We start from the raw sequence: 22,591 nt of genomic DNA on the forward strand, positions 1-22,591 counted from the left end.
TGATGTGGCCAAGCTATCTCTTTATTGAAAGCATGAAGATGGAATTGATATCACTCTCCTTATATCAAACGCTTGAGATGGAGGACTCCTTGTTCCTCCTGGGTCAAACTGATTTGAATCTTTACTTTTATTGTGATGGATATGACAGTGGAGCCGTCTTAGTGGAGCATCAGGGAGAGGAGAAGGGACCGCTGTCAGGCCCAGCAGAGAGCAGCGACAGTCGGCTGATATTCTTTACAGTCACTTTTTCATCTTCATGCAACGCCGGCAGTGGCTGCTTCCATCTTTGGGACCCTAAGTGCCACTTGTTTTCTATTGTACACGGTAATTAAATGCATTCTCCTGGTATCTCGCGTCTATTCAGTCCTCATTAAACAGCCTGAATGAAAACCATCAGTGCCCGAGCTCCTGAGAACCAGAGCTGAGAAACCTTAGTAGAAACTGCATTAATACAGAATCCTGAGATAAGTTCATGTGGTGGGAAAGGATCCAGCAGAAATGAACAGATACTGTATCTAAGAGAAGCAAAATGTAGCGATATCTGGTGAGGGGGGAGCGTGCAAGTATTTCTTATGAACTACTTCCTTCTCCCAGTCCCACAGGAACCGCATTACTTCAAAATCACCGTAGAGCACTGACTCCCATTTATCAAGGCGATCCACAATTGGTCCACAGGGTGAGCGGCAGTCAACCATAAATCTAGAAACGTCAGATAAGGCGCCATCTACAGCACTTCTCTTACCAATTACGTTTTAGTAAGCTTTGATACATGTAGTAGTTACAGTCAAAGCAATCATGAAGCAGCCTCGGTATCCAACTGATCTCAACAACCTCCAACAGCTAGCTATTTCACCAGGGCCCGGGCCTAAAACCTCCATCCCAGGCAGGATGGAGCTTAGTCATGACTGGTGGGGCTTCCTGTTTTGTATGCTGAGCAGTCGGAAAGGATCCCCTTGCATTGATAATCCCAAATCCTGGTGTAGATTTTTTGGGCATATATATGAAGAATGGGGCTGAAATAAGAGGATCACGACATGGTACTGCAGGAGGGAACTCAGAGAATGGAGCGGAACAGCTTTGTTTCCTCCACTGAGACTTGTGCAACTTCACAATCCATAATCATCCTGCGCTGATGTACGCAGCCATGAAGGTTGGAGAGTTGGAGGATGGAGGAACCGGCAGGGACAGAGGTCAACATGTGCATACTGATATATAGAGCCAAATGTAAAATGAAGACATGACTACAGGGTGTGTTGCTGTTTCTCTGATCACCATCCAGGATGCCTCCAACAGGAGGAGCTGGAGGAGACATTTGCTGGTAAAGAGCGACATCTGGTGGTTCCAGGTGGAGCCTGCAGGAGGAAAACTATCTGATATTCCTTTCTAATACTCGGGTGGAGCCAGACAGCTGGGCGGACCTCCCAACAGTAAATGTGGATCTTTCTACACGCGTGTGTATGTGTGTATGCGTGTGTATGTGTGTATGTGTGTGTGTGTTCCCAACAAACCATCTGTCAAAAGTTTGAGACTAATAAAAGCGCGTCTGGAGACTCTTGGTCCGGGTTGAGACACGCAGACTGAGAGACGCAGAAGCTGTGTGTGATCGGACTCTTCTTCAAGAAGGTGAGGCGATCAAAGTAGATTTTTTGGACACTTTCTTTAAAGTTAAAGTGTTTTTTTTCTTTGCGATTGTCGCATGTTTAAGGCTGCGGGTTGATTGTGAGAGGAGGAAAGCAGCAGTAGCAGCGTGGTTTCATGTCAGCCATGCGGATCCTGCAGTATGGACTCACTCACATGAGACTATGGAGGAAGGAGCCATCCGGCTGATGCAATACAACCTGAGGACATCAGAGAGCAGTTTACTGTACTCTACTCCTCTCTTCATACTGTAGCAGACACTTTAAAGCAGATCTTCACTGGTGAGAGGCCATACTATAGAATATAGTGGTGAATCTGAAGGAGTTTGGTGTGGATGTTAAAAGACTGCAGCTGTGCGTGCCAAGAGAAGCATTGCCTTTTATAGTTGGTGTCACTTCCACCAGTGGACTGGTGAACTCACACGAACCCCCCACACTGTAACCCACCCACACTGTCAATACATGGACAGCATTGCACACTTTTCATCCAAGTTTTCTATATCTTAATAACAAAGTTTGTGACCAGATATTAATGCAGGTAGGCCTATAGATCATGAAGACTTCGATTAAACATATGTTTAAAAATGCATATGTGAATCTGTAAGTGATATTACTTTCACCTAAATGTGATATTTAATTTGTCTAAATCAAATTTTCATGTAGGCCTACATTTTGGGCCCAATTGTGTATGCATTCAAACATCTGTCTGAATGTGTTAAGTGATATGTTAATAATATATTCAAAGCAAACTAAATCATTCTAATAATACTAAGAATCAGTTAATCAAAATCATAATCATCAGTTCATCACTCAACATTGTCCTCATGTGCAACACCATCATATAGTATCAATAGCAGTGTTGACATTTCAGACTAATGAGGCCAACTTTATTTTACATGAATGATTCATCTGTGCTTAAGATAGTGGCTGATCCCACACACACACACACGCACACACACACACTGTAAATACATGGACATTATAGCACCTTTGGTTTTCTATGACTTAATAACAGTTAAACAGTCTGAATTCTGACCAGATATTAATGTGGGTAGGGCTAGATATTAATGAGGACTTTGATTAATCATATGTTTGAAAATGCATTGTGTTACTATGTGAGGCTGTGATTTTTATATATTTAACCTAAATTTGATATTTAATTGCGCCAAATATCTTTTGGATCCAATTTGAATGCAGGACTACTAATAGCCTACATTTTGGCCCAATGTTGACAGATGTTTTGAAACATCTGTCAGAATGTGAAATGACTCGTTTAGCATTAATCACGCAGAGTTCAAACCAAAACTGAATCAAGTGAATACTCTGAATCAGTTGATCAAAATCATCAGTTTATCAGTCAACATTGTCCCCATGTGCAACACTCTTATAATATCAATAGCAATGTTGATATTTTAGGCTAAAGAGGCCATCTTTATTGTATATCAGTGTGATTCATTTGTGCTTTAGATAGGTCATTGTTAGGGTTTAGTTTGGGTTCACATTTTATTTAATCTCTTCTTTCTAATGTGATTGCAATGTTTGAGACGGGGACTAAACTGTTTCATACAAAAATGCTTTTCAAGGTTCGTCCACAGCTGATACGAGGCTTCAGAAGTTTGAGTTAGTCAAATTCAATTCTATCAAAGTTTCTCTGTTTTTAGTTCAATATTACTTCTTTGTGTTACTCTAGCTCAGCAAGGAATCTGTGGAAACAAAAAGAGGAAATTCTTCAATAAAGACTGCTGAAATACTCTCTAAAAAAACCACAATCATTATTCTGTGTTTCTTCCAACTTCTTTTATCTGCTCTCCAGTCCCTTTTTTATGTTAATCCTCCCCAAAGATTCCCTAAATACACAGAATTTGCTGAAAAGGACTGAGAAAATACTGCCATCAAATACTGACCAGAATAGAACATAACGTTGTACAAATCCTGTATTATCCACTCAGCTGATATTTGCTTTCACAAAGGTCAATACTGCATCCAGTCAGTCCATCCATCAGTCTGACAAGTCTGTTGTTTTATCACTGCTGCACCAAACAAACTTCCCTAAATATAAATCATATGGTTTGAAGTGGAGTGAGGGCAGCGTGTTGGGCTGATACTGGCTACGTATACAAGATGTTCATGTATGGAAAGCCTTGGGGAGCTGCCCCTCCCCAGCCAAATAGTTTGATTCTCTTTAATGAGGAGTTCCAGTCTCCTGTCATGGTTTTGGCTTTAAAGATCCCATATCATGTTCATACTAGTATTTTGTGTTTCTAATAGAACATGTTTACATGCTGCAATGTTAAAAAAAACCTTTATTTTCCTCATACTGTCTGCCTCAATATACCTGTATTTACACTCTGTCTGAAACACTCCGTTTTAGTGCATTTCAATTGCGTTGCTAGGCAACAATTTCGGTCCGTGTTTACTTCCTGTCGGCTGATGTTATCTACATAAACTGCAACAGGAAATAAACTGAGACACATTTAGAAAGTTTATGTTTAAAACCATGTAATGGTCTAAATATTGTATATTTGTGACATCACAAATGGACAGAAATCCTAACGGCTTGTTTCAAACGCACAATTTCTGAATACAGGCTGCTTTGTGTATTTCTCCGTATTTTGAGCGTTTTGATAGTTTAACAGTATTTATATAGCACTTAAACCTGCTCTATAATGTAAAAGACATGAAAATCTCACTTTTTACAATATGGGACCTTTAAAACTCTTTCAGAATAGAATTGTAGAACAAACGCTGAAATCTTGTGGTTCTTGTCTTTTTTGTATTTTAAAGCATGAAAATTGTGACAAACATTACATAGAATATATTAGTTACTGACATCTTCAACCCAGAAACATTGTCATTGCTATAAAGCTTATAAAAACCAGGAGCAGTATATCTGTTTCTATATCTGTTAAACTAGTGTAGTTCAGTTAGAATAAGGCCGTTAAGTGTCCTGTGGCGTTTCATTTCTAATCACTCACTGTGCAGTGACCATCCACGATAAAACATTGTGAAAGTGTGTAGATGTATTAGACAATGAGGAATGTTTGTTTCTATAAATAAATAAACAATTATGTTCTTTATTGAATAAAACAGACTTGTTCATGATCTGTAGGAGAGTTGCAAAAAGAAATATGAAATATTATATGTTCCTGACATGTCAACCAATTAGACACTGCTTTAGAAATATATGAAAATGAATTCAAACAAATCATTTCATTGTAAACACACAGTGTGATCAGCTGCGAAATAAATGTGAATTTATCATTTTTTTATCATATTTAGGAGCAATATTATGGGCACAGTGCCAGCTAGTGGTCAGACTGGGACACTTTATCTATTAACACATTCATACACACACATAGATAATAGTCTCAAATATCAGTCACACATGTTTTGGGGTTGGAAGTTCATGAGCAGATGCTGTATTTGGTGTCACTGAGACATTTATGATTTAGCATAAAGTCCCAGTCAGAGTATGAACGTTGAGGACGGCTCAGAATGTAAACACTGAATGAGTGAGGAGCCTCCCAAGGTCAGTCAGCTGAGCTCTAACAGGGCGGCTGTCTGAAGGGGGACTGTTTTGGACGCTGCACCTGGCTTCAAACTAGGGTGTCAACATCTCTCAATCTACATCATGGATGATGCTATAATTGGCTGTAAGGCATCTGTGTGTGTTTGGTTTACATTCATGCATTAATGTGATTATCTGTCTGTGTCATGAATGGATCCTTTTAGTTTTAAGCCTGAGTGGTTTTAGGACATTCATTTGTTAATTTTCCTCTTCTGTTTTCTTCCCCAAGGGCAAGAGTGTGTGCTCAAGACCCACTTTGAAGCTTCTGTCTGTGAAGGTATGAACATTTCAGCAAAACTCAGAAACTAGTAAAAGCTGCAGTTCCTTTTTTCTAGCAGCTGCCTGTTGTTGTTCCATTCTGCTTGTTAATGTTCCAAGGTCAGTGTGGCCCCTCGCGATGTCACTAAGGACTAAATCCCTGGAAAGGAAAGTTTGTTTGGCTTGTGTAAGCTGTCTGTTTTATGATCGCCCTCACATGGCACTTTGTTTGCTCCATCACCAGTTACATCACGAGGGCAGGTGGGCTTTTTGTAGTGCTGCTGAATACCCTTCACGTGCCAAGTGGGACACCGGCGGTCTCTGAATTGGCTCTCTGCTGTCGCCGTCTTTTAAACTCACGCAGGGAAAATTCTAATTAAAGACGGTCGTCAGGTTGTGCGGGTGTGTCGCACAGATTTACAGCTCTGACTGAGAGCAAAGCAACTATATTTTAAGGATGTAATGTTACATTTAACATTAGTTTACATGGAGAGAATCGATGGAAATGTTAGTTTATAATACGTCTAAAATACCAATACCAGTGACTTCATATTCTCTTAAAGTTTAGTTTGATGTGTTCTTGTGACCCCGCTGTCCTCTCCGTGCGTATAAACAATGTCACAGCGAACATAAAAAGACGTTTGAAGGTGCACAAGTATTTTGCCTAAGGCCAAATAGTGAAGGACATGTGACTGACTGCTATTCCAAATTCACGCACGTGCCCCCCGTGCGTCACGTTTAGGTGTCGAGTCTGATGATTGGCCGAGAGGAGGGCAGGGTTCTCTCCTGCCCACCCTCCTTTTTTAGCTCAGCCGCTGCATGTCACATCTTGTGCATGCTACAGCACGCCTCCGCCATGAACCACTGGGCTGTTCCCGCCCCTGCTGCCCGCGCTGCGATGTAACAAATGTTCTCGCTTTCGCAACATATAAGGACATATTCTTTCATGCCCAACTCCGGTTCACATTTTTGGATTGTTGTGAGAAGTACACAGATTACTAGACACAGTTTACAGATGCAGTTTTTAGTTTAGTTTCAGCTTTATGTACATTCACCAGGGTTGTTTTGGCATCGACATGTTGGTCTAATCAAACTTGAAATGTCTGGCTCCAACTGTCCAGGTCATCATAACCTAGACAGACAACACAAAGCCGTTCGACAGCTTTAGTCCTTAAATCCTGTCTTCTTTTGGAAGAATGTTCTGCACACATCCTGTAGAGGAAACCTCCCTCTGTGTCTGCATATTTATGTGATTGATATTGTCTTTATTTGCTTGTAATTCCCAATTTGTAATCAGCTTAACACCCTAGTCAAGTATAAAATGTATTTTCTGCTGTAAGAAGGTAAAAGAGTACAACCATTATTCTTGTATTCTTGACTTTACTAGAATGAGTGAAGCCTGTCAGAGTCAGTCGGTCTTGCACGGGGGTGGGGGGGTGGGGGTGGGGGTATAACATGGACGGCATCACAGCTGCTCTGTGTCTTGAACTCTGAGGCCATGTGAAGTGTCACTGTTCTATTTGTGAGCTGGACACCTGAATGGTTTGTACACTAAGAGGCGTGTGTGTCACGTGTCACAGCAGCGCTTGTAAACGTCCCTCTCAGCTCGATTCATCCTCAGCTGACTGGAAATACACACTACAGTACACCACACTACTGGGCTCCGCTCCTGGAGAGAGAGAGTACTTGAGTGGATTTATAAACTGAAAGAAGAGTAACTGTGTGTATCGGTGAAGACAGAACAGAGGATCCTGTGTGGTTGTGTTGTGAAAGTGAGTACTTGTCTGCGTTGTTGGTCAGATCTATATCTGTCTCTGCTGCTATGCTGTTTCAGAGGAGGCTTTGAAATTGGATCTTATATTGTCAGGTGAAGGATTATGTCCTGCACAATATTTACAAGTTATCATGATGCAATTGTTGGGCAGATAATGTTGTTATGAAACGTCTGGCAACATCATGCTTTAGTTGACCTTTTTATTTGTTTAGTCATAATAAACGGTAAGATTTAATATGTCCATTACTGCTGACATCGTAACATTGATATTGCATTAAAAACTTTAACTTAAAAGGCATAAAAAGTTGAAAAAAACAACTTTTTATACCAAATTAAGGCATGCGAACAATATGTTTTTTTAACATTACAGTATTTGAAAAATATATTGTTCACGTGTCTTAATTTGGCATATTGTTTTTCGACGAGAATAAAAGTCAGCAACCGTTTTCTATCTCAAGTAGGTTCCTCCATTATGGGAATCAGCTGAAACAGAGTGTTACTGCTGCCTGCACGCTAAACTGGAACAATACGTGTTGATAACAGTAATTGAAAAAACAGAAAAGAGAAAGAGATTAATATATTTTGGGAGTAGTAATAACTCTTCTGTAAACATAAGAGGCGCCCAGATAGTTATTTCATCTACATAATATGGATCATACTTTTAAAATTATAATAACCATTAAAATGAGACTCCAATGTTAGTATGCAAATTCATTCTTTGCACGAGACACTGTCGAAGCAATATGATGGACAACAAAAAGAGAGTGAGCAACTCTTTGGATCTTCAAATATAAATGTGCAGTATATTTTTTAGTAGTTTGACAGTTTATTAAACTAAAACGTGCAAATGTACAGCTTGTAGTACTCATATTGCATTCTAGTCATTGCTAATAGTATGTAGTATTCAATACAAGCTATTAGTATGTACTATACTATCTCATCTGAGCACTTAAATATGTTACCATGAAAGTGTTAAAAAATATATTGAAACCTGTTTGTGCATAATTTTTGGGGGTTTCTATACTTTAATATTTTCTCCTGAAGTGAATGTCCTACCCACAGTTTTTACATATACAGTACATTTGCATGCTCTCGTCATGCTTAAGAAGACTGCTATTGGTATTAGAACTCATCCGTGTATTAAGTTAATTGTCTGTGTGTCCTGCTGCTGCAGGGTGTTTGAACACTTTGTTGTGTAATCTGTGCTGACTCATGTTGATTTAAAATTTTAAATACTTAATAATATATTGCCGGGTAGCCTAACCTCTAATAATACATCATCATTTATTAATTGATTCATATTTTATATTAATAGTCTGAATCTTCAAAGTCACTAGCAGACTATCTAAAGCTGTCAATGTAAAAGAAAAATATATAAATAAATAAATGTAGTGGATTAATTTTTTTTTGAATATTTCCCTCTGAGATGTAGTGGAGTAGAAGTATAAAGTAGCATAAAATGGAAATACTCAGGTAAAGAAGTTAAGAACAATAGGCCTTTTTCACAGCAGCCAGTGTAATTAATAAAATAATTATGGTAGCGTTTTTATTTAGTGTGTCACAGCCATTCCAGTGAGCCAGCATGCACAATACCAGTGCCCTGGCCCAGCTAAATGGAACAGGGCCATTATTAATGTTATTAATTACACCTGTGTTTACCCGTCAATGCCATGTCAACATGGCTGCTGTGAAAAGGGCCTATTGTTCTTAAGTACAGTAGGCCTACATGAGTAGCCTACTACTTAGTTTCATTCCACCACTGGCGACGTAATTAGTTTATAGTAACTTCACATTGGACAGACGACCAAAACGTCAAAATAAAGTTTCTTAATGACAGAAAAAGTACTAGTTACCTGGAGATTCAGTAAGGTAGTTGTATATGTCGGGATATGACACCTCGGCAACAACATGGCATAATAGTTTGCCTGACTGGCCGTATGATTTGGGCTCCTAATAGCTAAAAAATCAATATGATTTTCTTGTTTTATGCTATTCAATTAGCAAAGACCTCAGAATTTGTATTTACCGCCAGTCGAATTAGAGGGTCACCCAAAAGGGGGCGGGAGCGTGACGCAAGGGCAAAGTACCCAGATGTGCTATTCTCATGTATAGTAATATCCTCCATCACTGAACACATAATGCAAGTAGATTGAGCAGAGGAATTAGGGTGTGTAAATGCCGATGGGCAAAATGCTTTTGTTCCGAAAAAACACAACAAAATGTCAGTTTTGTATGTCAGCACTTTGTAATCATTAGTTTATTGGTATTAATCAACTAAGCTATTATTTCTTAAAGGGGACATATCATGCTCATTTTCAGGATCATGCTTGTATTTTGGGTTTCTACTAGAACATGTTTGCATGCTTTAATGTTCATAAAACACATTATTTTTTTCATACTGTCTGTCTGAATATACCTGTATTTACCCTCTGTCTGAAACACTCTGTTTTAGCGCATTTCAACAAAATGGCAGCGGAATTGCGTTGCTAGGAGACAGCTTGGGTCCATGTTTACATCCTGTCGACTGATGTCATTCACATACACTGCAACAGGAAATAAACTGGGACACATTCAGAATGTTTATGTTGAAAACTGTGAAATCTGTCTAAATATTGTAGATTTGTGACATCACAAATGGACAGAAATCCTAACGGCTTGTTCTAAACACACAATTTCTGAATACGGGCTGTGTGTATTTCTCCATGGATTGAGTGTTTTGATACTTTCACAGTATTTATATATCACTGAAACATGCTTTATAATATAAAAGACATGTAAATCTCACTTTTTACAATATGGGACCTTTAAAACATCAAATCAAAGTGAGAAGCACAAGGAACCTTTAGGGGTTACTCGAACTGGAACGGGAACAGCACATAGTTTTGTTTTTTTCCTTTGTGTGTTTACAGTAAATGCGTAGTAATCTCAGTGCTCTGTCATTCCTCTCTTGTTTTGTCAACAGGTAAATATCTCGTGTAGAGCTTTAGTTGGCAGCCAGGATGATTCTGGCCACATTAAAGGACGTTGGGAAGCAGCTTCTGCGGGTGAAGGTCGTGGACTGTAACGCCGAGGACTCCCGCTTGTCTCGATGCCTCAACACGTTTGACCTGGTGGCCCTGGGCGTCGGCAGCACGCTGGGCGCCGGAGTCTACGTCCTCGCTGGCGCCGTAGCCCGGGACAGCTCCGGACCCGCCATCGTCCTCTCCTTCCTCATAGCAGCCCTCGCCTCAGTCCTGGCCGGTCTGTGCTACGCCGAGTTTGGAGCCCGCGTCCCCAAAACTGGATCTGCGTACCTCTACAGCTATGTGACAGTCGGGGAACTGTGGGCCTTCATCACAGGCTGGAACCTCATCCTCTCTTATGTCATTGGTGAGACTCTTTTGAAATGAGGAAGGAAAGGAGTTGGCTGCTACACCAGGTATTGTTCAGTTTACATGAATACTTCCTTCCACACAGGAACTTCAAGTGTGGCCAGAGCGTGGAGCGCAACCTTCGATGAGCTGATTGGAAAACACATTGAGGAGTTCTGCAGGCGTTACATGACCATGAGAGCCCCGGGCATCCTGGCAGACTATCCAGACATATTTGCTGTCTTCATAATAATGACTCTGACAGGTGAGGAGCAGCTTGGATATATACCTCTCTCTCTCTCTCTCTCTCTCTCTCTCTCTCTCTCTCTCTCTCTCTGTTTCTCTCATGTTTTATCTCATTTAGAGGCTTTCATCTTCCACATTGTCTTTTTGAACTGCTTGCAGGACTGCTTGCATTTGGAGTGAAGGAGTCGGCCATGGTGAATAAAGTGTTCACCTGCATCAATGTCGTGGTGCTGATGTTTGTCATCGTCTCTGGCTTTGTCAAAGGAAGCCTAAAAAACTGGAACGTGAATCCTGAAGAAATCCTCAACGCCACCAGAAACTCCAGCCTCAAGTAGGTGAAATGAAAAGTTTATTCCCCAAATGTGTAATGTTTCTATACTGTATATAAGGATCCTATACTGTATGTAGGGATAGGTATCGTTAAGGATTTGATCGATACTACTACTCTAATCGATAATCCTTATTGGTTCGGTACTAAATAATTGCATTTTAATATATTATTTAAAAAAAAGAATAAATTCAGAACAGGATTAGAATTTATTTATATTTTAAATATAACTAAATGTTGGTTTAGAGCAGCAACAGTAATATTTACAACAGCAAAGCTACTATGTAAACTCAACAATGTCACTGGAAACTAAAATGTGAATAAAATAAATAATATTCCTCAATGAAGTATATGAAGAACACAGACATCAGTCAGTATCAGTCTTTCCTCCTGTCCTCTGTCCTCTGTCCTCTGTCCTCTGTCCTCTGTCCTCTGTCCTCTGTCCTCTGTCCTCCTCCCTCTGCTGATATGATTCGAGGAAGAGGGGCGATTTCGTCTCAGCCAGCAGAATTCATCAGAACTTTAGCTAGCGTGCTGTGCTTGTGTAAACACTGCAGCGGAGGATGAGAGACTGAGCAGATTGCGATATCACTTTTCCACATGTTTACATCATGTTTATGCTTGTTGAACAGGTGCATTGATAAAGTATTGGATTTTTATTTGTGAAGGTTTTATTGCACTTAGAGCAATGAGCGTAGTTGTCATACTTATCTTCACTTCACCTGGTTCACTTCACCTGGTCCACTTCTCTGCCTCCACTGCAGCCTCTCTGCTCTGCTGTTCGCTGACTTCACTCTGCTCTTACCTTAGCACCGGTGCCCGTTTAATACCGGGTTTCGGTACCCATCCCTACCTGTATACATGTGTGTTTGAAATAAGCAAATGTTTTCTTCCTTCTACTTCCAGTATATCTGATATCTTACCGTTAGAAAAAAGTCTCGGTCAAGGCGGCTTCATGCCTTTTGGGATGTCTGGAGTCCTCTCTGGTGCCGCCACCTGTTTTTATGCCTTTGTAGGGTTTGACTGCATTGCCACTACAGGTGAGAGGACTTTACATTAAACCGATAGACAACACTCGTTCCTTTTATCCTCTCACATCCCCAGTTGTGTTTCCTCCCCAGGAGAAGAAGTGAAGAACCCCCAGAGGGCCATTCCCATTGGGATCGTGGCCTCGCTCCTCATTTGTTTTGTGGCGTACTTCGGCGTGTCCGCGGCCCTCACTATGATGATGCCTTACTACCTGCTGGATATGAACAGCCCTCTGCCGGTGGCCTTTAAGTATGTGGGCTGGGAGGGAGCCACTTACGCAGTGGCCATTGGCTCTTTATGTGCCTTGTCGACCAGGTAAGAAGCTCTCCTACTGCCTCTCAGCATGAGAAGTCGTAGAGGACTTGTAAATGTTTGCATGCTTTTTCTTTTGGGAATTAATAATTAATATCCAATACACTGAATATAGGATTTATTATGTTCTTTTTGTTTAGTTCAGTACTTAAAGGTGCTCAATGCGAAATTCAGAGCATTTCTATTTCCTTTCAACGGCTCACAGCATGGAGACGGCTGAGCCGGAGGCTCGCAGCTAACGGTGCTAATGGTGCAAACAACTGCATCAGTGCTGACAGAGCTAACAGTGTTAAAGCTGGAGTAGGCAGCTTGGAGCAAATATAATTTGAAAAGGTTATTTTTTATGAAACTGTTTGACTGAAGCACAGAGAAGCTCTGATTACAACGCAAACAGAGGGAGAGTGACTTCATTCTTTGCTCAGGTAGACATCACTCCTCTATATCTTTACATAGCTAATCGTTGTTTGCTTCTATGTTAATGCTCTGAATGTTGTATGGAGAACCTTTTAAGGTGAACTAGTTGTAGTATTTAAAATAGTCACTTAATTGCCAGATGACATATTTTTGGAGCCGATCCACTGAGAGTGAACTTTTTTTTTTCTTTAAAGGAGATTGTTTTACTCGTCTTTAGATGATCCTTTGGCCGAGAGCATGTGTCCTATTTTTATATGCTTTTGGTCTCGGGCTGTTTTCATGGTTTGAGCTCCTTAGTTCCAGTTATGGAAAATGCTACAGCAAACATAGACAGTGGTGTGTTCCCCACTTTGTGGAAACAGTCCCCTGTTATATTTTCTAACTGTGTGCATTCACTTGCACGGCATGCCTTTTCTCTCTCTCCCGTACTAGTCTACTAGGCTCCATGTTCCCAATGCCCAGAGTGATCTGGGCCATGGCAGAAGATGGCCTGCTCTTCAAATGTTTGGCCAAAATCAGCCCACGAACCAAAACCCCTCTAACAGCTACAGTAACATCCGGTGTTGTGGCAGGTGAGGTCATGTCCTAAACCTACTAACTAGTTGGGGTTCCTGTCACCCTGTAACCCTACAAGACTCTCTTGGTACACATGGCCTCAACGCAAGCACTCCACCAAAACCAAACCAAAAGGTAGTCCTGCAAATGTAATCTTTCTTCTTCAGTTATTGCTGCATACGAAGCTGACACAGGGACATCCTAAGTGCAGCATCCTGTGTTTATCAGGATGTTGGGCCGAGAATGGCCTGCAGTTGAGGCCTTGTGTGAAACTAGAGTTTCCGAACAGATTCTATAAATTACAAATCTCTGCCTCCTCCTCCTCCTCCTTCTTCCTTCATCCTTGGCTTAGTCTCCTTGGCTCCATGTTTCCGCTACCACGCATTATCTTTGCTATGGCTCGCGATGGTCTGCTCTTCTCATTTCTGGCACGTATCAGCGAGAGGAAGACGCCCACCATCTCCACCATGGTGGCAGGGCTTATGTCTGGTAGGTAGCTGAGATGAGTCCAAAGGTAACAAAGGTGCCCTAGTGGGGGAAGGAGGATGGTGGCAAAATCACATAAGGTTGTAAATAAATGGAGCTGTAAAGTAGTAGATTGAGTTGTGTATGACTTATCTAAAAATACAAAATATCTGCATTACACTGTATTGTGGTCATTTTGCTTTGTGTATTTTTTTTTTTTACTTTTTGGAAGAAATCTATCATCTTGCCGACGTTGTGTATTTTTCTCCCGTGTGTCCTGCAGCTGTGATGGCTTTCCTGTTTGACCTGAAGGACCTGGTTGACCTCATGTCCATTGGTACTCTGCTGGCCTATACTCTGGTGGCTGCCTGTGTGCTGGTCCTCAGGTAGTTCTCATCTCTCCGTTCACATATCCAATCTAAGATTGACAGGACGCTAGAGGATTACCAGGCTGAATGAATGACACAATATTTGTATGTCCTCTCACTGGGAAGGGAATCCCAAGAGACCAGTCAGGCCAGATGTGTGTGTGTGTGTGTGTGAGTGTGTCCAAGTGTTTAAAAAGCTCACAGTTTCCATTTGCTTCTGGATTACTGACCTATGCTGCTTCATGATATGAAACATGCAGTCTTCAAATACAGAATAGCGGAGTCTTTGAGGATGAGCATAGCCACAGAGAGTTTGCCAAAGTTTAAAATAATGATTCTAATTTGCAAACTCCTACCTTACTAAACCTACTGACTTCCAGTCTTAAGCTAAATTCACACTACATGACTTTCAAAGTCGTCAGATGGCAGTACTGTTCACACAACACAACTTGCTGTCTTGTAATCGTGAGTCTTTAAGTCATTGTGGTTTTCACACTACATGACTGACCGGCGACAGGAGGTCACACACTACAAGATGTTTCACCAGGAGGAATCCCCGATGAGGTCTCCAAACTAACTATTGTCACGAAAACTCGCGACAAATATATGTTAAATGACGTGATATCATACGCGAGACACATTGCTGATGTTGTTGTTGGCACATGTGTTCACAAAATAGCCTGTTTCCACACTGTTTTTTTACAATTCATTCCTCTAGGTGCAACAACAACTTTGCTCCGTGTTGCTAATGCAGCACATACAGTGAGTTCCTATTATGGCGACCCCCTCCTCCCGCAGGTTTCCCTTCAACCCGTGTTGTGCGCTCTCATTGACTGTAGCTGTAGATATTTAGCTTGCTAGATATCTGGAATGTGTCTGTGAGTTGTCGGTGAGCCTCTCTGCTCGCTCCTTTGAGCAGTTCACACATGACGCTCGAGCGCCGATGTGTGATCGGCGAGCCAACGCCGATTTGCCTCTGATCTGGGGCTTTTGTAAGGGAGCTCCAAAAACTGTCGGGGAGCAGAAAATCAGGGCTAAAGTCGTGTAGTGTGAACTAGGCTTTACTGTCTTTTATGCATTTCATGTATTTAATGCATATTGGATTACAGTTATGAATCATCCTAATCATTTGTAGCATATTCTCTTGAGAGAAATATCTGTTAAACCCTCATAATGAATGTGATGCAGTGTGTTTTTAAACTTGGTTAGGATTTTATAAAGACTCTCCTGGTGTGTCCTCAGCCTTAGTGAACAGCTGTCTGTTTTGCCCTCTGAAGGTACCAGCCTGAACAGCCCAGCGTCGCCTACGAGATGGCCAACACTCAGGACGACCCTGATCTGGCTGAGTCGTACAACGAGGGGAGCATCGACATCCTACCACAAGCAGAGGATCACTTCACCATCAAGAATCTGCTTTCCCCTTCCAACACGGAGCCGTCCCCTCTGTCCGGGTTCGCCGTCAACATCTGCACCAGCATTCTAGGTGAGACACCTGCAAAGCCCAGAGAATAATCCGCCTGGTTACAGATGCAGCACATCATCCGGTGACCTCTCTCCTTACTGCTTTACTCTTCCTCTCCAGGTGTTCTGGTGTGTGTCTTCAGTGTTGTAGCTGTTCATGGAGGGTTTGCAGCCTGGTCAGTGGCTATCCTCTGTACCATCATGGCGGTCTGTCTGATCATCACCTTCGTTGTGTGGAGACAGCCGCAGAGCAAGACCAAGCTTGCCTTCAAGGTAATGTCTTCTGTACACTTGAAAATTTCATAAAAAAATCCTTTTAAAAGCCAGCAGTTTCAATGCAGTTTAAAACACCGAGCAAACAGTGAAGAGGGGAGGATTTGCCCTTCAGTCCTTCCTGTTGCTCCTAACCGGCTAATCTTTTAGCCCAACAACTGCTAATTGCATGTACTTAATGTTACTGCAGACTATTTACAAATGACACCATAAACACAATGTTTGAATTGTTTGCAGTTCGTTTCAGTTTGTAATTAAAATCAACCCGCAAAGATGTGACATTTGATATGCCATCATTGTGAACATCTCATCACTGTATGGTAATGAAGTGAATGGAACCCAATGGCTGCCTGGAAAATACCAAATAACTCTAGATGTATGGCGGGCTTTTAAAAATTATTATCAGAAATATAAATTAGTTCATTGTCAAGCCGTAGGCGGTGCCAGGGAGGGGCTTTGGGGTGCTGTGGCTATCCTACGGGTAGCCACAGCACCCCCAAGAAATGTCTGGTTTATTTATAATTTTTGATGCCTTAGAATAGATTTTATTGAGTGTGTTTGTGAGAGTCGACGTGTGTGTGCACACGAGTTTCTGACGGGGGAGTTCCTGGCGGGTCAGGGAGAGAGAAAAAGTCCCAGAATGCATCAATAAGCCACAGTGCCTGGAGCACAATGGACAACGCCTAGGTGCTAAAAAAACTAAACAAAACTGTCAACACAAACAAAGCATTATTCATTTGCTGTTGAGTCATTAGTCGAGGTGTTGGGAACTGGCAGCATGAGTTTGCGATCTCAGAATCTGAGGCTGAAATGTGCACAAACCTGAGTCTGTTGCCTGCTGCTTGTGTGCCTGTCAAGCTCTGTCAGTGGCAGAATTGTGTGAACTTTTATATTGAGGTGTGTTTGCGAAGGCACTGGCAGGCTTGTGAACCCTACATCTTTATTCCTTGAGCTGAATATCTCTCGCCGTGTGTTTAAAACAGAATGACACTGTAACCGTTGCGGAGCTTCATGAGTAGGCTACGTGCGTCGCGGGTGTTGAAGTAGAAGTTAAACTGTGGCGAGTCTGCCGACCGAAAACCCTGAATTTCACAGCAGAGCACCCTAACTGAAAAGTCGAGCAACCCCCATAGCACCAGCAAAATAATATCTCTGGCTCCCTTTAAGTGTTTAGGAGGTTAATGGGCTAAAATTAGGGCTGTCAACGTCAACGCGATAATAACTCGTTATTGCAAATTAGTTTTAACGCCACTCCTTTCTTTAACACAATCGATATTTCGGAGGTTGTAGCGGGCTCAGTTTTTTTTTTTTTTTTTTAAAGTTATTTTTTTGGGGGCATTTTTCCATTTTTATTGAGGACAGTGGATAGAGTCTTGAAAGGGGGGAGAGAGAGAGTGGATGCGGAAAGGGCCACAGGCCGGATTCGAACCCGGGCCGCCGCGGTCAGGACCAAGCCTTGATACATGGACGCCCGCTCTACCAACTGAGCTAACCCAGGCGCCCGCGGGCTCAGTTTTAAAGAGTTAAGGTACTGGTATCATATGAAACTAGAAAACCTAAAGAATCCGTTAGTACCAACCATGTCATACTAGCTTGTCGTGAAGAAGGCTAAATAATGCTCCAAACTTACGCCAAATTTTGGTGAGGAAAAACTGGCATGGCCATTTTGAAAGGTGTCTCTTGACCTCTGACCTCAAGATTTGTGAATGAGTCTCCCCTTTACAGACATGCCCGCTTTATGATAATCACATGCAGTTTGGGGCAAGTCATAGTCAAGTTAGCACACTGACACACTGACAGCTGTTGTTGCCTGTTGGGCTGCAGTTTCCATGTTATGATTTGAGTATATTTTTTATGCTAAATGCAGTACCTGTGAGGGTTTCTGGACAATATCTGTGATTGTTTTGTGTTGTTAATTGATTTCCAATAATAGATATATACATATATTTGCATAAAGCAGCATATTTGCCCACTCCCATGTTGATAAGAGTATTAAATACTTGAAGAGTGATTAATTAGCGAATAATTGCGATTAACTATGGACAATCATGTAATAAATCACGATACAATATTTGAATGGATTGACAGCCCTCGTTGTAATGTTAAATACACACTGTGTCTCCTCACAGGTTCCCCTGCTGCCCTTCGTCCCAGTCATCAGTATGTTCATCAATGTCTATCTGATGATGCAGCTCGATAGAGGAACCTGGATGCGCTTCGCCCTCTGGATGGTCATAGGTACTTACTATTTTTGGCCAACAATGTCAGATATTATCTCTGCTGTACTTTTGAAAATGAATTAATGTCTTTGACACAATGTTTCTACTCCATTTCTAGGTTTCTTTATCTACTTTGGTTATGGTATTCGCAACAGTGCAGAGGCCAGCTCCAACACCTACTCGCCAGCAATAAAGGGAGAGTCCATGGCACCGGAGAAGGAAGCCTTCCTACCTAAAACACAAAACGCCACCGCAGACGACGACGATGATGAAGATTCCTGAGGTTCACTCATCCACCCTGTTTCTATTCTGTTAAAATAGCTGCAAACCCAGGAGACACTCGGAGACTTTTATGCACCATCCAATCAGAGCGTTGAGTTGTTTCCTTATTCCAGACAACATTTTTGATCAAAGTTAAAAAAAAAGGATAATTAGATGTAAAAGGTACGTAAAAAACTTTTCAAAAGATAAAATGAGTCTTCATACATCTGAAAACCTATGTTTCTTTCAAAAAAACTTTTTGATTTTTTAGCTGAAAAGTATTTTTTGTATGGTTTGCACTTTGATGTGATACATTTCACTGAACACAACTGATTCTGTGGAACCAAAGGCAAAGCACAAGTAGTTTTAGAAAAAAAAATTTTAGGCATCTGTTGTAAATATATCTACTGTTAAAACTTTATTTTGGTCCTAAATCCACAGAATTATAAGCCCCATTATTTTTCTTCTGTAATAACATATTTGAGTTCAGCATGCGTTGCTGCTCTGCTAGCATGAAATTGCTCAACATTTGTATATGTTGGCTGTTTACAGAAAAGTCATTATGAATTATGAAAAGCATTTTGTTAAAAATGAATGAGGCTCATCTTTTTTTCAGGCAAATTTGCATGCGTTTGGCAGATTTCCTAGTGAAAGTTTGTCATTCGTCTTGCTGCATTAGGAGGCACAGTGCTGGCTACTGTGCCCTAATCCCATGGGGAGATTTGTTTTTAAAATCCTTGTCCCTTTATTTCATGAATTAAGAATCGGCAAATAATCCCCCCCCAAACTCGTTTCTTCAGTGCCTTTTGTTGTATTTTTTACTCCTGAGATAATATACTGTATAGAAAGCCCAACTCTGTAGGCCCGACCTGTGTTTTACATGAACAGTATAAAGAACCACGGTGCTCTGAATAATCTGGTACAGTACTGTGATCGGTATATCTCCGTGTGAATGTGTTTGTCTTCTACAGTAGCTGATTGATGGTTTCCTCCTATTTAGCAGAGATCAAATACAACAGTGTTGTCTCCGTCAGGGAACTAGCCAAAGACAAGAAGCTGCTAATGTGGAATGATTTCTCATCAGAGGATGTTTTTTTAAGTGCCTCTTTCCCAAATGAATGTTACACCTTTTTAGAGGTATGATGTTGCTCTATCACCAGCTAGAATTGTGGAATATATGTATTGCCTGTATATAATGTACACATTGGATTTTGAAAAGCATATATTTATAATATATAAAGAGAGATTTCACCTTAGGACCATTTTCACTTTTTAGTGCACATACTGTACATCTGAATGGGATGAAGTACAATCCGTTAAACACCTTTCGGTTTCCATAGTGATATTCAGACTGTATATTCAGAATCACATCAGTAATTTATGTGAAAGTGCCTCTGTCTGTCAGACATTATTTAATGACTATGGAAAGGAAAGCTGATTGTGTGTGCAGATTCCCAGGGCAGCTAAAACCTGAATGCGACATATACAAGCATTAGTTCACTAAAGACTGAAAATGGTGAGGAAAAAAAGAGAAAGGTGAAAAATCTCTTTACTGGGTCCCTTTTATATAGGCCTCCACGCCGGCGACAGCCGTGGCCGGATGTGTTCGGGTTGTCCGTCTGTCCGGTCCACTCTTGTGAACACGATATCTCAGGAACGCCTGTACAGAATTTTTTTAAATTTGGCGCAAAGTCCACCTGGACTCACAGATGAAATAATTAGAATTTGGTGGTCAAAGGTCACTGTGGCCTCACGTCCATCCCATTCTCGTGAATATCTCAAGAGCACCGTGAGGGAAATTCTTCAAATTTGACACAAATGTCCACCTGGACTCAAGAGTGAACAGATTTAGAATTTGGTGGTCAAAGGTCACTGTTACCTCACAAAACACATTTTTGGCCATAGCTCAATAATTCATATGCTAATTATGATTATTTCACACAAATGTCTAACAGGATAAAATGATGACATTTTAGACAGACATGGATGTAAACTGCAACTTGACTGGTTGGCAGAGGTACACAACCGCGAGGCGGTAATTCAGCTCGTTCTTAGTCCCGAGGTGTCAGATACTGATGCTTTGTCACGGCCGTCGGCGTTCGATAACGACGCACAAGGCTCCCTTTTTTCGGCATACTGGGCTTTCCATTAACTACAACGTAAACCCAACCACGGCAATAGTCGACGCACAGGGAAAGTGGACTGTGGAGTGGTGACAGGGCGGGCGAGAGGGGAGGTGGATGGGCCCAACAAACCCAAGGCTTTCATCCACGAGACCGCCGTTCATGTCCCGTGCGTTACGTTTACAACTTTGACTTTACAATCAGCTGTTTGTTCGTGTCCCGTGTTCACAACGTCAAGTCACATTTGCACTGTAAAAATGTCATTTTAAGCCCAAAAATGTTGTTTTTTTCCTGAATTTAACTAAGTGGTTTTGTTGCCTAATCCTAAGAAAATGTTTAGTGCAGCAGAAAAAGTGACGCCGAGGGGTCTGACAAAGCGTCATTATGTGACAAGTTGGGATGAGAACCTGTTGGGTAATTCTAGTTAAATGAACACTATGATGAAATGTTTTTTGCTTTTATTTAACCTAATTTATGTTCCATTGAGAGAAACTAAATTCTGTTAGATTTTAATTGGATTATGCGTCAAAACAATGTTTCATTTCGTTGACAGAGTAGAGTTTTTAACGATGTTACTGAAATAGTCTGCGAGTTTAAAATACTAGATAGTTTTGTAAATAAAACACGGTGTGTGTAACTTTGTCACATTTTAACATATTGACGCAGCAGATAGCGCTGCACAAAGTTCCTGTTTTCCGTCCGCAGCTAGCTTTTATCTAAACTGGGAGATGTTTGGATCAGTGGGACATTATCACGTATACGTTTTGAGAACACTACATGCATCATTACCTGTTTTAAAAATGTCAATTTCATGTCTGTTTTTGTAAATACAGTTTTGATTTAGCTTAAAAATGCACTGCCCATGCTACAACTTACACTTGTCTATCTGTCATTTCACCTCACAGCTTTAATCTATACACTCTTTTGTTGCAGGCATTGTGTTAAGTACATAACTAATACAAACTGTGCCAGCTGTATTGTAGCTGTTAACAATAAATAGATGGAATATATTTGTTTATAAGCACAAAGTAGTCAGGAGTCATTCATTAGGCAAATATCATCTCCCTTTAGAGTTGGATGTAATACATGAAGCCCTAGTTTCACAGACATTATGAATGCTGCAGTTACATTAAAGCTCATGTGCTCATGTGCTATGCTAATGGAACCATGTTTTGTCCTTGACACTGTCTGTTTTATATAAACATCTGCATGCTGCACTATTTCAAAACTTTATGAAGCTTGAAAACCAGAGTTAGATTGTATAGATGCTGCTAAGTTCTAAAGGTGTTTCGGTCTGCCGCTCAGCGTGTGTTGTCTTGATATTTGGTTGGGGTTTGTATAGTTACTGCTGTAAATAAATCATGCCGAAAGTTAAAGCCACACACTTTGTCTTTGATATTTATTTTTTTTAAATGAGGTGCACACATCCCAGAATTTTACATAAATAGTTTGCATGTCATGAAGCTGATTGTGTTCTGGATATTTTCCTTTTTGTGGTTCAACTTAAACTAAGCTAAGAGTTAGTTTTACTGTTAACAAACAATGCAATGATAATTAATAATGTTTACTAATAATTATTAATGTTATAATTTATGTTAACAGTTTATTGTTGCACATAACATTTAATATACTATATTAAATATTTGTTAATGATTACGTAATGATTTGTAAACCTTTAAAAAATTGTCTGTAATTATTTCACATTACACAAACTAACGATAAAATAACAGAATAGCATTACAAAGTATTAGTAAACATTAATTTACCATTTCATTGTTTGTTAACAGTAAATTAACTATTAACTAAGTTTGATTAACTTTCAATTTACCATTTATAAATGATTATTATAAAGTGTTGGTTTATGTAACGTTTTGCACTTTTGCAAAATGATAAAAAGGAAAAATCTAGAAGTAAATGTGCATACATGCAACACTGGATTTACTTTATTCA

At 40.6% G+C, this 22,591-nt stretch overlaps 1 protein-coding gene across 3 annotated transcripts; it reads left to right on the forward strand.

The window, feature by feature from the left end:
• Positions 1–1,381: 1,381 nt before the first annotated feature.
• LOC141770636 (high affinity cationic amino acid transporter 1-like) lies at positions 1,382–22,021 on the forward strand. 3 transcript variants are annotated; one of them, XM_074640366.1, is made up of 13 exons: positions 1,382–1,623; positions 5,435–5,482; positions 10,200–10,606; positions 10,694–10,852; positions 10,993–11,164; positions 12,068–12,201; positions 12,283–12,505; positions 13,349–13,488; positions 14,220–14,322; positions 15,582–15,787; positions 15,887–16,038; positions 18,168–18,276; positions 18,376–22,021. In XM_074640366.1, the coding sequence occupies exons 3-13, from the start codon at positions 10,237–10,239 to the stop codon at positions 18,537–18,539; spliced, it is 1,932 nt and encodes a 643-aa protein (XP_074496467.1). In that variant the 5' UTR covers positions 1,382–1,623; positions 5,435–5,482; positions 10,200–10,236; the 3' UTR covers positions 18,540–22,021. The 3 variants fall into 3 exon arrangements, with proteins under 3 accessions (XP_074496467.1, XP_074496468.1, XP_074496469.1); XM_074640367.1 differs by lacking the exon at positions 5,435–5,482; XM_074640368.1 differs by lacking the exons at positions 1,382–1,623; positions 5,435–5,482 and adding an exon at positions 7,088–7,235.
• The last annotated feature ends 570 nt before the right edge of the window (positions 22,022–22,591 follow it).

The sequence above is a fragment of the Sebastes fasciatus genome, chromosome 7 (assembly GCF_043250625.1).
Source record: "Sebastes fasciatus isolate fSebFas1 chromosome 7, fSebFas1.pri, whole genome shotgun sequence".
Taxonomy (NCBI): Eukaryota; Metazoa; Chordata; class Actinopteri; order Perciformes; family Sebastidae; genus Sebastes; species Sebastes fasciatus.